General features: G+C 39.0%; 1 protein-coding gene across 1 annotated transcript in view; it reads left to right on the forward strand.

Annotated features, from left to right (window-relative positions):
• Positions 1-15,697, forward strand: part of TTC39C (tetratricopeptide repeat domain 39C) — a 98,589-nt gene extending 82,892 nt beyond the window's left edge. The window contains exons 7-14 of the mRNA XM_074340220.2: positions 717-810; positions 3,453-3,560; positions 7,450-7,559; positions 8,619-8,742; positions 12,081-12,178; positions 13,340-13,444; positions 14,725-14,763; positions 15,308-15,697. Of these exons, the coding sequence (XP_074196321.1) occupies positions 717-810; positions 3,453-3,560; positions 7,450-7,559; positions 8,619-8,742; positions 12,081-12,178; positions 13,340-13,444; positions 14,725-14,763; positions 15,308-15,397 (768 nt within the window). The 3' untranslated portion in view covers positions 15,398-15,697. The remainder of the gene's footprint in view (positions 1-716; positions 811-3,452; positions 3,561-7,449; positions 7,560-8,618; positions 8,743-12,080; positions 12,179-13,339; positions 13,445-14,724; positions 14,764-15,307) is intronic.
• The last annotated feature ends 74 nt before the right edge of the window (positions 15,698-15,771 follow it).

Here is a 15,771-nt window from a genome sequence, read left to right on the forward strand (position 1 = left end):
ATCGAGTTGGCAGACGCGGAGAGAGATCTTTAGTGGAAGGAAACTCTAAATGTATTTAACCAGGAATAAGTAGAACAGACATTGGAGAGAGTATTGGGTTTTAGACAGTGCTCGATGAAAGCAAAAGTCAGAACTACAGTCTGGATCCTCAGAGAATTTCTGAAGCGTTGGGATAGATGTGATGACCAGAAGCAGTCGGAGAGCAGTATTCTGGGATATAGAATCACTCTCAGTTGTATGGTGGAGAATGAGTTGCAGAAGGAGAGAGTGCTGAGGGCTGGACTAATGGACTGTCTTCATGCAGTCACTCAGCACTGACTGAGTCTTTCCGGGCCCGGGGTGGGTGTACACAGGAAGACAAAATACAGTCCCTACCCTCATACGACTTATCTGGTAGCAAGGAGCTAGATTAGCAAATTTTATAACAGAATCGGTTCTGTTGCACAAGATTGAAGGCGGCTGGGAGAAGGTGGGCGTGAGCTGAGTCCTTCACTGGTGGAATCTCCTGCCTGAGTGAAAGAAGCCCCGTGCGCTTAGGTTCATCTCACACTGTGTGAGGCAAATTGGAGCGTTTCCCATAAAAAATCTTTAAATCACTTTCTTCTTTACTTCTTCATTGGTTTTAAATAGCCCTTAAGGGAAAAGATGCTTCTGAATTATCATATTACAGTGTTAACAGCAGATTCGCCAGTAACTCTGTTGTCTCTTTTTCCTAGTGTCAGATCAACAGTGCCTTGGCTTCCTTCCACACGGCTTTGGAACTCGCAGTAGATCAGAGAGAAATCCAACATGTGTGTCTGTATGAAATTGGTAAATATGAAATGTCTGTGTAGCTTCTTGTCATGAAATAACTATGAGTGCATCTATTAATGCACTCAGCTTATGTCAGCTTCTGTCATGCAAGTAATTCCTTCTTGTGCACTTTTTCATTATTAACACTTGCAGTTTGTATCTTTAGAAAATGCTTGCTGCCATTTGTAATAATAGGACTTTGTTATCACAGCAGAAGTAATGAAGCTTATCTCAATGATTCTCCTTATTTCATATAGTAGTTTGGATTTAGTATAATAGGTGTGATCAGTGTTAATCAATATGAAATGAATTGACTGAAAACTGCTTGTAAATAACTTATTTGACTGCACAAAACTATTTCCTCTTCCCCCCACCAATATTTACCTGAGGAGAAAAATATGGCATAGGAGCGAGCTGGGCGTGTGGCTTCCAGTCCCAGCTCTTCTACCCACCAGCTCAGGGGCCTAGGAGAAGTGCGTAGGTCCTCAGTTGCCATTGAAGTTAAGGTGCCTCCCCTCGTCGTAGTTGTGAGGTTCAGAAGAAATGACCCGGCTGAGCCTCAGGCAGGTGCCTGGCACACAGACGGCCCTCGCCATGTTAGCTGCCTCCTTTGGCTCCTACCCGCCTGGAGATTAATTTATAAACAGAAGTATTTATTTGCTGAAGATGTCCCTCCTCCTTCCCCAAATTTGTTGCTAAGATTATTTTCTTGACTGCACTAAAATTCTGTCCTGTTACATTAGTAATGCCATAATCCTTTTACGTTTCAGTTGCTGACAAGCATAAGTACAACTTTGGGCTTGAAGCAACAACAACAAATGTTTCATAAGGGTTCATACTTTTTAGAATTTCAGCCCAATACTACAAGGTCATATCGTATAGCACATACAAGAGGAATGAAGAAGGGGTAGAGAAAGGGAACATGATGAGGTCGTGATGGGAATTAAAGGGGAATTGGGACACAAAAGGCAATCTGCACAGAGATGGAAGAACACGTGAAGAGCCCTGGGGTGGCAGTTGATAGCTGTCAGGTGGGGCCCGGTGTTGCCTGCCACTGGCTTGCCTGCTGTGGACATAATTGTCTTCCTGAATCTTTTTAGAGAAAAGTGCAAACTCAAAGACTGGGAGCCACCCAGTAAGCAATATTATATTTTATATGCCCATTATGGTTAGGGTGGGAATGAAGCATAGTGCAGTGGAAAATGTATTTTTATGTCATCTAAACTCTTCCAGTGCTCTGTTTGGTAGCCATAAGTTGGAATGGAATGCATTTCAAAGAACTTGAGTGAAATAAACCCAGCTTTGGTGATTTTTTCAGGCACCGTTTCAAGGCCTGTGGTAGTACAGAATGCCAGAGCAGAAGGAAGTCTGGAAATCATCCAACCCAACACTAAGGCCTTCAGAAGCTTAACTCTGGAGAAAAGTAGCAAACTCAGAACTCAGGCTTCTTTTTCAGGTTCAGAGTTACCTCCTACCTGTAGTTTGTTCAAATCTTGCCCTGATTTCTGTTACAGGGTAGAAATAATTAGCCCCACTTTTTACACTAAAATATGCCAACTTCATATCGTATCCCATAGAATTTTACACTGACTTTTCTGGCAGTATGGATCCCCCTCCTCCCTATAGTTCAGATGGCAAGTCCAAGATGATACAATTGCTTTATGACGTACCTGATAACCAGAATTGTCTTTTTATGGTGACAGTATCATACGCAGGAAAGAGCATTGGCCTGTGATCCTCAGTTTTTTTCCCTCTTTTTAGCTGTGTGGCCTTGAGCAAGTCACAAGACCTCTTCATGCCTTAGATTTTCTCCTTGGTATAGTGCGCACACCACCAGCCACCTTTGCAAGGCAATAGTGGGATTAGAGAGAATTGTACCCCGTGGCTGCCACATGCTTGGCCACACAGAAGGGCTCAGTGGATGGGAGATACTATTACAAGAGTGGGGATAAAATTCTTTGCATTTTTGTTGCTGCTAATCCTTACCAGAATGACAGTCTAATTCCGTTTAGATCTGGAAAAGATGGGGTCCTTTCTCAGCTCTGCCACCAGCCTACAGAGGGAGGGTGGGCAGGCACTTAATTTCTGGCTGGCTTGCTGTCTTCTTCTCACAACAGTGAAAGAATTAATAGAATCATTAATAAGCAAGTGAGTGCTTGAAGACTTAGTCTAGATAGATAGACAGATAGATGATAGATAGATAGATAGATAGATAGATAGATAGATAGATAGATAGATAGATAGATAGATAGACAATTTTTAAAAGTATATATATATGTATATATATATTTTATATATATATATAAAAAACCTAATGATGCTGCTTTTTCTGTGCTTGTGCCTGCTCTTGGAGAAGTACTGCTGTGCTTGGGTTAATCTCACAGCTGTAGGAGACAAAAATGGAGTATTTCTATAGAAATCTTTACATCCCTTTTCTCTATACTGCGTAATTGGTTGTGAAATCAGAAGTGCCTTGTTTTACTCAAAATGTGACATTGAATATATTTTAGAGAAAAAAGATAATTTTTTTAAGTTTTCACGTACTGTATGTACAACACTCACAGAGAAAGATACAGGATCAGAGATCTGTAGCTTAGAGACGGGGTGTGAAGCTCACCACAGCACTGGAGGACTGTATACTAAGGATACTTCTCTCACAGGTTGGTGCAGCATGATAGAGCTCAATTTCAAGGATGCATTTGATTCCTTTGAGAGGCTGAAAAATGAGTCCAGGTGGTCCCAGTGCTATTATGCCTATTTAACTGCGGGTGAGTACACGTCTTCTACCATGATTTAGCGCACACGTGTGGGCAGATGCAAGGATGAGGGCGGGAGCATGCAGAAGTTGTGTTCTCTCTCAATTTTCTCAGCTAAAAAAATTACCCCATGAATGATTTGTGCTGCCAAGTAAATAGCAGCAAAATACAGAGTTCGCTGACCCAGCAGAACTCGGGGCATTTCAGTAATAGGCACCACGCACCACGCGTCTTCCCCAACCTCCCCCGCTGGACTGGTTTGGTCACGTGCTCTGTCTTGGAAATGCTTATTGCAAGGTTTTCTCTCTGTGTTCGTGCATTTTACCCTAAGCAGTCTCAACCTTACCCCTCTCCTTTATTTTCTAAAATGTATAATTTTATTTATTAGGAATTTAAAGAGTATTTAAGAATTTCACATGTCTTTTTTCATTGTTAATATCTTTGTTTGGATTGTTAGTCCTTGGTTACCAAGTTGCATAGATTTTGATTAGTCTGCTGCAACCTTGTTTTACCTATTAAGCCTGTTTTATTCACAGTGTGATTCTGAGGAACACGAGGTGTTTCAACACTGCGTGTTTTATAGCAGACGTACTGCTAATTTCTGATATGGTTATGAGCATCTTGCCTTTTTGCCCGTGTATGAGGAGATAGTTAAAGATGTACTGCCACCTGGTGGACGAAAGGGTTGTCTGTGTCCTGAGATAAATAAATGCCCTTGTGATGTAGAATTGCAGAGGTCAGAATTGAAGAAACCCAAGTGGTGGCTGTACATTTTCTGGCTCTAATGATGAATTCTCTGTACACAGCCATACAAGTGATGCTTTTACTTAAAATTCAAGTAAATAAAATAATAATAATAATCCAAACATCATTTTAATGTCTTCTTATGTCTCTGAATAATAATGAGTTTGGATTTAATGAAACACCTCCTGTCATTCTATCCCCTTAACTGACTAAACTATCAATGCAATTAACAGTGGCCGATATGTACATCCTGGATGTTCCTAAGCTGCAGTCCATTAGCCATCCGGATGAAACCCCTTTATCTCCACACTCCTTGCTGCAATCCCCACAGGGCATCCTTTTTCATATAGCTCTGTAACTTATGTCTAAATAGGATTATTTTCAATATACTGATTAGTATACCCTGTCTCACACTTTAAGAATTGTTTTACAGAATTTGCAGCCATCTCAGATTAAAGCAGCAGCTATTTATTGAGCGGCCTCAGAGGGCCCAACATGTTGAAGAGTGAATGAATCAAAAAAGAGAGACCTGCACAACAAACCAACAATTGTTAACATGTAATGGGTCAAATAATCAGTCGTGGGCAGCTCTCTTTTTTCATGTTTGTTGAAAGTAGAACATGAAGAACTAAATGCTATATAGAGCATTTATCCTCCAACTATTGGAAATCTCAGGATTATTCAAATTGTAGAAGATGATAAAGCATGGAAGATTCTAGTCTCTGCCTCTGCAAGGGGAACTTTGTGCAGACAGTAAGATATGAGGTATGATTAAAAAAATACAGTGAATGTTTAAATTTTAAAAAAATGCATTACAGTAAAAGACACATTGCCATTCATCTCCCTTAGAATACTCCCCCTTGCTTCTAACACACTCTCCCTTCTTTCTTGCCACTTTCTGAAGCAGTTCTGGAAGATCTCTTTTGTGAGTGTCTTTACTTCATCCTCCATCATGACAATGTTCCATGTCACATATTGCTTCTGGTACAGCAATTTCTGTCAAATAAAAACGTTCCACTGTGTCCTCATCCTCCTTATTCACTGGGTCTGGCACCGTGCGACTTCTTCCCCAAAGTCAAAATGGCAATGAAACGAAAACCTTTTGAATCGATTCAGGACATCGAAGCAGCCACAACAGCGCAACTAAAGACATTCATGAAAGAGGACTTCCAGAACTGCTTCAGAAAGTGGCAAGAATGTTGGAATAAGTATATTTGAAGTAAGGGGGAGTATTTTGAGGGGGATTAATGGTAATCTGTCTCACTGTAATGCTTTTTTTTTTTTAGTTTAAACATTCACCGTATGTTTTGATCACACCTCGTAGGTCTCAAATTTAGTATGAGTCAGACTCTCATGCTTTCAGTCATCTGTACCTCATAAAGCATCTGTCCGTAACTACTGTGAGAGGAGTAGGTGGTGGTTATTCTTCAGGATCTCAGGTATTAGTGTCATAGAACTTAAAAGGTGGTTCGGATCCTGATACTGTTGCTGTTTATGACTCATTATGCTTGATCACTCATTCTTTTTTTAATATTATGTGACACTATAAGAATGTTATCAACTATCTGAGGAAGACCTCAAGCTAAGGCAACAGAAATTACTCTTTTTTATTGGGTTACTGTGTGACCTTGCAAGTCAACTTTCCTGCTGATGTTCCTAATTTTTCCTCTACTTCCTCTGATCCATAACATGAAGGGGTTGCTTTACAAACCAATAACTGAGCTTCCTTCTGGTTTTGAAGTGTTATAGCTGCAACTGATGAGTTCTGGATGGATTCAGAACCCCACATCTGGACCAATGCTGCTCCTATAACTAGGATTGGGGTTGTTCCCCCCTTGTTGTTTGTTTGAATTATCTTTTTATTGAGGTATAATTGACATACAATTGGCATTATATTAGTTTCAGGCTACAAAATAATGATTTGATATTTGTATGTACGGTGAAGTCCCTCCCTTTGAATATTTGAATCCCTTTACTCCCAGTAGAAATCTACTGCCTTTCCCATCACCTCAACATCCTCAGCTGTCTCCAACCCTTGCTGCTTCTGTTTCTTTGGCCCTGCTGATAGTAGGCTCCCGTCTGACATGCCATGACCCTGTGCTCTGTGTGGCCAAGCCCAAAATGGGAGTACACAATCAGCTAGTTTTAGGGGTACTCAAATATAGAAAGAACAACTAGCAAATCCACATACGTTCCAACTGGAGACTGAAAAATGACATCTAATGAAGATAACATCTAACCAAAAAAAAATAACAGAAATGATTTCAGTGTCGTAGGCATCAAGAAGAGGAGGACAAAGACGAGTGGGTAGAGTTTCATGAAGGAGATGGGACTGAAGCCAGGTATGAAGTTTAGAGAGAGAGCAGGTGACACAAAGGGCGTGTGATTAAGGCTTTGCCTGGGGCTTGGGGTGGATGAGGGTGTTGTGCAGACTGTCACAGTCTTACCATCCGCCAAGACTCAGCTCAACTCCTAGCTCCTCGTCAAAGCTTCCATGATCACTCCAAAGAGAAGCAATCCCTTTTCTTTCTGAACTTTCCCCAAAGCACTTTGGTTCTCCTACTCCAATCGCTCTTATGTACACGGTAGCTGTGGCCCTGTGTGTGTGTGTCTTAACCCTCCAGCTGAAATTGCCATTTCTTCAGGGTAGAAGCATGTGTTTCTTCTTCACATCCTGGCTGGTGGCTTTTGGTAGTGGGTGGCCAGTGAACACGTATAGGACTTGCATGACTTTCTTTCCAGGAACAGGGATGGCCTCCCTCCACCACGAAGCTTTCAGGATCCTCTTGACTCCTCATTGTTTGTGCCTAGATTCCTTTATATTCCACTTTCTGAGTATGTGGACTCTAACTAGACTGGACACTGAGACAATCGCTGGGGATTTTGTTGCGTGCGAGACTACCTCCACACCAAGAAGAGTGGGACCATGGCATTCCCATATGTCCCCCGAAAGCTCTAGGAACCCAGCACCGGAGAAGTAGGTGTTGAATAAATGGAACGACAATCAGCAGGATGGTGTAGTCCTTTATGTAATAGTCTCTTAAAATATTTGCTGCCTGTTTTCCTTAGGTAACATTTCCAAGTACCATCAACCTAGGTAACCTTGAGTGGCATTTCCCCCCTAATACTTAAGAAATACAATGATGATTTCTTACAGTTTGTCAGGGAGCCACTGGTGATGTGGATGGGGCACAGATTGTCTTCAAAGAAGTTCAGAAACTCTTCAAAAGGAAAAACAATCAGATTGAACAGTTCTCAGTGAAAAAGGTATGTTGAAGTCTACTTATTGGGCATATTATTTATGATGGCCACTTTTAACCAACACTACGTAGCATAAGTTTTAGAAAATCATATTCAAAGCTGGCAACTTACTTGCTGTGCAGAATGCAATTTACCACTGTGGTAAGAAATTTACTCCCCTGGTCCTACTTATGCTCTGAAAGGAAAGTGCTTGTTTTGCTGCAAATCATTAGTTTGTTTGGGGTTTTGTTTGTTTTGTTTTAACTGAGTAGAAATATGACAGACTGTAGAGCTAATGAGCATATCTGGAGAGTGAAAGCATCTGTCTAAAGTTAGGAACTTTCTACAAATAGGCAGACCCTAGGCAAGAGATACAGGCTGTTGGTTCTGAATATAATGAACACATCACATTTTGACCTAATAAAAAAATAAAACAGTATATATCAAACATACCAGCAAAAAAAAAGAAAGAAAGAAAAGAAAAATGCCAGGGCTCTAGGGACAATATCCCCAATTTATTCTACACTTTTAAGAATAAAATTTAGCTGAATTACTGTGGGTTACATGACAACTTTTCGTATCTTGAGTTTTCTGATTTTAGTTTTATAAGTTTTGTTGAATTAACATTTGATGACTTAGAAGATAAAGTAGATTGTAATGAGGAATGCCACTGAGAGCATTGCGACTCATGAGAAAAATAAAAAATTTGATAAAACCATAACTAAAAGGCATCTAGTATTACATCCTCCATATAAACCCATTGAGTTATTTGTCCCCCAGCTTTTATAAGCTCCTTTGATTTAAACTGAAACAAAACTAGATTCATCCCCCAGTTTTCAGAACATACACCAAATCTTAATAGTAGATTGAGTTGAATAATGAATGGGTGGTGTGTCTATCTCCCCAGTATATTAAAAATTGGAAAGCAAAAATTTTTCATAGAGAAAAATTTGCATTTATAGATTTGTAGGAGGGGTTGTTCGTGTGGAATATGAACTGTGCATTTTTAAATGTCTCTGATGTATATATTTTTATTTGAATTTGTTTTTTAAAAAAATGTAGCCTAATCATTCTAACTACTTGCAGGCTGACAGATTTCGGAAACAAACACCAACCAGAGTACTTTGTGTGCTGGCCTCCATCGAAGTGTTGTACTTGTGGAAAGCCCTTCCAAACTGTTCCTTCCCCAACCTACAGAGGATGAGTCAAGGTAAAAAATAACAAAACAAAACGCAAAACCACACACATCAGCTTGTTTCTTAGGTGCTTCAAGCTACAGTTTCTCATTGGTATTCTCTCATTCAGTGAGTACATATCTGTCATTCTTGGATAAATGGTGTAGTGATGAAAGGAACTCAGTCACTTAGGTGATGGGAGCAGGAAGCACAGAAATGTGCAGACATGCTTGCGTTGTCAGCAGTGTAGGGTGATGCACAATGATTGTAGACGTTACTAATTCTATAGCAGTGAGAGGTGCTGGAAGCATATTTTATCCAATAAAGCCAGTGTGTTTCTTATAGGTTTAATGTACAGTTATTAAAATGCACAGATACTAAGTGTATGGTTCAATTAGTTTTGACAAACGTATACACCTTGGCATCCACACCACAATCAAGATATAGAACATTTACACCACCCCGAAGACTCTCTTCTCAGTCAGTCCACACCCCAATGCAACCACTGTTCTGATTTCTCTCTCCACAGATTACTTTTGCTTGTCCTTGAACTGCATATAAGTGGGATCAGACAGTGTGTACTTTATAGTGCTTGGCTTTTTTGTTTATTACTAACTGAGATTGATTCACGTTGTAGCCTGTGTCAGTAGTTTGTTCCTTTTGTTTCCTGAGTGGTACTCCATCGTATGGTTCTACCTATAGCACAACTTCTTTATTCATTCCCCTGTTAATAGGCATTTGTTTTGTCTCTGATCTTTTAGCTGTCATGAGTAAAACTGCTACAAACATACGTGTACAGCATAAGTGTGCTAGCCTTCTGTACGGGCATTACGTGCTCATAAAAGGATATCATGTTAAAAGGCTATGCATAACTTTAAACCCATCCCTAGTTGTTGATGGAAGTCTAGAATATCTACCAGTGTCTAATTCAAAAGAACAATGAAGAATTTTAAGTATTCTTCTGAGTGTACAAGCACAGGACCATGTATTTTGAGAGAATCGAAACACGAATACAAATATAAAACCGGCAGTAATTGGCAGGCACGAGAACGATTATCACTTAATGTAATTAAATACTCTTTGAACCCCTTTCCAGGTATCAAATAAACAACAAAGATGCGGTCATAGAGAGGGAGGCTGGCTCTGAAGCAAAAATGAGATGATTCTTTAATGTCTTTGTTAAAAAGTGAGCCTGGGTTTACAGTCTATTGATTAGATTATATCATTCCCCCATGTTAGGCAGTAATGATCCAAGTCAATTCAACCATATGAACATTTTTGTAGAGAAAGTTTACATTTCAGATAAAACAAGTAGTGGGTGAATAGTGATCATATGCGTTTATTAAACTTTTTTCATCAAGCCCACATAGCTTTGTGCATTTAGCTCATCAGAGTCGCCATCTGTACTCCCTTCATCAGCAAAGCTAGTTGGATTCTTACACCCTTGTCTTGTGGTTTCATTCCTCCACCACCCACCCTCCCATCTCCACTGCATTTTAAAGATACTTCTGTGTATTCTCCGCACAGCACCCAGAGTGATCCTATGAAGAAACTAAGTCGTATCGTATCATTTTGCAGCTCAGAACCATCTATGGTCTCACTTTGTTCAAAGTGAAAGCCAAATCTACTCAGAGGTCCACAATGCCCTATAGTCTGTACACACACACACACACACACACACACACACACACAGCTACCTCCTCCAGTGCCATTGCCTCTCACCACTACTCTTCCTCCTCGCTCTCCAGGCTTCAGCCACACTCCTCCGTACTGTTCCTGAACACACAGGCATGTGCTGGCCTCAGTGCCTTTGCACCAGCTCTTCATTCTGCCTGCAAATGTTCCTCTAAACATCCACATGGCTTCTTCACTCATTTCCTTCAGGTCTTTACTAAATGTTAACTTTTCAGGGAGACATAAACTGTACCTTTCTGACACACACACACACACGCCCTCATTCCCCTTCCTGGCTTTATTCTTTTACCTTAGTACTCACACCTCTTTAACATACATTTTTTGTTTTTACCTATTTGTCTTCTGTATTGTCTCTGTCCTCCTCAAAATGTCGGTTAGCAGAAAATTTTTTTCTGTTTTGTTTCTGCCATATTCCAAGCACCTAGAACAGCCAAGGACATAGTAGGTGCTCAGTAAATATTGAGTGAGTGAGTGAGTGAGTGCTTGAACTGCATTCCGCCTTCCTTAATACTGCTGCCTTAAGGTCATTTGAGTTATTTTTATATGGAGGTATTCCCAGCCTAGTTTTTGGAGGTAACTCCTGTTTCTATAGGTTCAGATTCTATTCTTTACATTTACCTCTTGCTACTCTACCTAACTTTTCTAATTAACTTCCAATATCTTGTTCTAATACACACATACTCACACATGCACGCACACACACATTTGTGTGTGTGTGTGTGGTATATATGTTTATCAAATTTTATCAAATCTCAATATCTTTATTGGTCCATTGAAATAAGTACTTCTTCTCTTCCTTTAATAGCTCCACTCTGTTTTCATTTCCTAACTTTTATTTCCTTGGAAAACTTCCCTGTCATCCTCGCCATGTATGCCCATCTTCCACAGTAGATGGCAAGCTTCTTGAAGTGGAGGGATCAGGTCTGGTGCCTTCTCAGTGACTAATGCAGCACCCATGCAATCATGTAATGGTGCCCATTGCATGGCTTGTGAAATTAATGTACAATTTTAAAAATATATCAATAGACTTTATTCTTTAGAGCAGTTTTAATTTCACAGAAAAACTGAACGCATACCGCATACCCCACCCCACCCGCATGCACACTGCCTGCCCCACCAGCAACTTCCCCCACCAGAACGGTATATTTGTTACAACTGACGAACCAATACTGGTACATCATCACCCCAAATTCATAGTTTACATTAGGTTCACTCTTTGTTTTGTACATTCTATAGGGTTTGACAAATGTGTAATGACATGTATCCACCCTTACAGCCGGACAATATCATACAGAACGTTCACTGCCTTAAAAATGACCTGTTCATCCCTTCCTACCCCCCGGACCTCTGGCAACTACCAGTCTTGTTTCTGTCTCCATAGTTTTGCCTTTTTCAGAATGTCATATAGTTTGAATTACACAGTATGTAGCCTTTTCAGATTGGCTTCTTTAGCTGAGTAACAACGTGATGCAGGTTGGAGTCTTCTTGGCCCAGTGAAGTTTGGTATCTTTGCCTTCCTTTGACTAAGGATAGTCACTAACGGATGAGAAGGGGGAACTGTCTGAGTTTCAGGGGCACAGTCATGAACTGAATTAGTCTAAACAATGAAATACTTGTGATGATATTTAAGGAATTCAGTGAATGTATTTCCTTGCTGCTATTTTCACTTCTCTTTAAGCTTGCCATGAAGTGGATGATTCATCTGTCGTTGGATTAAAGTATTTGCTTCTTGGTGCCATACACAAATGTCTAGGGAACTCAGAAGATGCTGTTCAGGTAAACGGTTAATGTTGGTATCGTGGCGAAGGAAAATAAACTGTGAGAACATACATATATGCTTGTGAATAAGAAAAATGAAAAAGCATTAAACAACCAAACCTCCCATGGGAATGTGAGCTTATCTACTTTGATTAATATTGTCTCCTCAAATCCTAGAAGCTGATGATGGTTAATACTAGTTTTTAGTGTAACTTCAGATTCTTACTTCTTTACATACAGGCTTCTTCCTCCTGGTACTAGCTTTTTATCAAAGATGACAGTCTAACCTGGAAGAGGAGGAAATGAGGGTGCAGACAGTTTTGAAAAAGCAGAATGAAGCCTCTTAGTTAGATAAATACAAAAATGATTAGCTGTGTCAGCGTGTGTGCTCACTTTTCCTCTCTCTATGACTGCAGATAACTGATGCAGTATTGGAAATGAGGCCTCGAAAGCTGTTGGCTTAGGGTAGTCTATGTGCATATTATATGAAAAAGCACCACTCATTACTTTCAGCTAGAGTTGGAGGGACTTTTCTGAGTTTTTTGTTTGGTTGTTTGTTTGTTTGTTTTTTTGTTAAGTATATCCCAGTGTTATTTTGAGTACACTCTTTGAAAGAGTTCATGTACTGTAATAGGAGACTTGGCTTTTCAATTCTAAAGTATTGATGCACTTGTATAATCATTTTAAATTAATGTTTCAGTGTGAAGAGATAATAGTTATTACAGAGTTCTGAATAGCTTCTTTTAGGTCATAGGCTTAAGTATCAGCAAGATACAGACAAGACACCTGTCAACAGATGGTTCTTGGCTTGTGTGCTTTCTGTTTTAAATATTATAAAGTGGGATGTTCAGACTCTGAGATGCAGATGAAGGTGTTCTCTGCTATAAAATCAGTAGAGGCTGGAGTGTCACTGGAAAAATAAGTAGCATGAATTGGGCTGACGGATGGGTAGCATATTCTGGAAGAAACTCACCAGACAAGCATGGAAAAGATTTTTAAGATACGGATGAGAAGGATGGGAAGGAAGAAAGATGCAGAAAGAAGAGAAAATCTGATATAGAATACAGAAATAAGATGAGTCCCCCTTCTTGTGTCCTGAAGATGTGATGAGCCTTAAGTGGGAAAAGGAGCCTAATTAGAGAAATCAGTTAATTCCAATGACATTTGTATTACTTTCAGTTCTTTCAGCGAGCTGTTAAGGATGAGTTATGTCGTCAGAATAACTTGTATGTCCAGCCGTATGCTTGCTATGAACTTGGCTGTCTTCTATTAGACAAACCAGAGGTAAGATCGGATATATTTTCTTAAATACTATTCATCACCAAAAATGTGCAAGAGGGCAGGGACAGAGCATCCTTCATTTAAAAATTATTAGTTTCATTTTCCTTCATTTCATGTAGGATGAGCCCAAGAAGCTACTCATTCTATCTGCATTTAAGGCGATAATGTCTTCTCTGGAATTAGATTTATAAATGTTAACTTTTTGACAAAAATTTATTTGGGGGAAAATTCGTTGCCGTTTTTAGAATGGAATGCTACGATGTAGTGTGGTCCACTCGGAGGGACACAGAATCACATTCTAATTCTCACTCTGCCATTTCCTTCAGTGAATGACACTGGTTACATTACTTAACCACATCCCTTCTTCCTACTCTTTAAAACAGGATAAAAAATACCTTTCTTGTCAATGTAATAAAGAGTGTAGTGAGAATAAATGAGAGTGATGTGGATGATTATTTTTAACATTTTAGCATACCATATAAATTTAAGCTGACAATTACTATTAAGATGTATATTTAAGTACAATGAGGCAGTTTGTTTCATAGGATTTCAATAGTACTGCATTTGCTTGGTACCTTCTTTTAAAAGCTCAGTGATATATTATTGGCTTTATAAAGTTATAATTTTTAGTAAGTTCAATTCATCTTTCAAATCTATGGACTTTCTAAAAGTTGAGCTACGTCAACAGAAATATGATTATAGCAGCCTTTCTTTCCAAACATAGGCTTTTAATTGGTAAGACTTTCCATTTGAAATTCTAATTTTACCAAAAGAGAAAATGGAATTTAATGAATTTTGATAGAAATTCCTAACACTAGTCTTTATTTGAAGGTAATTTTTATTCTTAATGCAGCCTTAAAATATATACATAAACTATAACAAGACTGATCTATTCCTTGAAAAGTGAAATTATGTCCTCAATCAGTAATGCCTTCAAAAGGAGATACAACTTACTGACTTCAAATACACCTTTTAACTATCACCAATTTTAGGTAGTTTAGTAAGACCTTAACCTAAACAACTATAACACTTAAAAGCTGTTATCCTTTATAGAGTTACCGTGAAGATTATGAAAAATTATTTATCAAGTAATGCCTTGTTGTAAACTTGTTAACATCATTATATTAAGGAAAAATCGAGTCATTTTAATTGAGTGAGCAATTGACTCACCTCTATGTCTACTATAAATTGATTCAGTTAACATTTCTTCCTATTGTAACATTTTCTGCTTGAGTGTATATAAGTATAGGCATTAAGAGATAATGTTTTTCTTCCATTCATAGACTGTGGCAAGAGGCAGAACTCTACTTCTTCAAGCAAAGGTAAAAATACTGAATTTTCCTCTTTCCAGTGGCCTTCTTATCCTCTGTAACGTATACTTAAGTCTGATTTCAAGAAATTTTGTGAAATGATTGTTCTGATTGATATTTCTGGAAAGGAAAAATCATAATAATTGAATCAGCAAGCACTTGATTTTTAAGTGAAATTACCAATATCATCAAAAACTCCTATAAAATTGCTCATCCAGCTTTAGAAATACTCTGCTTATTTCAGTGGGAAAATAATAACTTTTGCTATTTCGTAACTACATTCTTGAATTAAGAATTTCTAACAGCAACTTACATTGAGCACAATTTAAGATTCCTGTGTCAGGAATAACATGAGGGAAATTTTCAATGACTTTCAGTTGAGATTTTAAAAATGAACACAGTTTGAGGTTTGGAGAATAAGAAAGTCAAGTGGATGTAAAGCCTTTAGTGGGAGTGTGAGAGATTTTACGTTGGGAAGCTTAGTGTTGGTTTACACTGCAGTAGTTCAGAAAGCTTGGCTAATAGAGGCCATAAGCGTCTTTCTTTGGTTTTACAGGAGGATTTCTCTGGCTACGACTTTGAAAACAGATTGCATGTCCGCATCCATGCCGCTCTGGCCTCTCTGAGGGAATTGGTTCCTCAGTGACAGACCTGGAGTGTCCCTCCATCCCTTCCCACCTAGGTTCTGCACTTTCAAATAAAAGCAGAGGACACAGCTCATATGAAGATCGGCTTTTCTTCTGAAAACCAACTGTGCCAGGACACGTTTTCCCAGTTAGGCTGACATAGTAAAGATCTCCTCTTTTAGCCTTTCACTCCAAAGTAATAACAACGACGATAATAGTAATTATGAAGAACAACCTGGGGAGAAGGTTAAAGTGACCTTGTTCAAACATTTAGTTTTGTGATTTATTATTTTTAAAATAAAATCAAACTAAATATTCAACCTGTGATCTTGTAGGAATACGTATCTTAAGCACACATCTGACTGGGTAACACTAAGAGGTACATGTAAAATTA

Source organism: Rhinolophus sinicus, chromosome 4 (genome assembly GCF_057876585.1).
Source record: "Rhinolophus sinicus isolate RSI-liver-muscle chromosome 4, RSI-T2T, whole genome shotgun sequence".
In the NCBI taxonomy this organism is placed as follows: domain Eukaryota; kingdom Metazoa; phylum Chordata; class Mammalia; order Chiroptera; family Rhinolophidae; genus Rhinolophus; species Rhinolophus sinicus.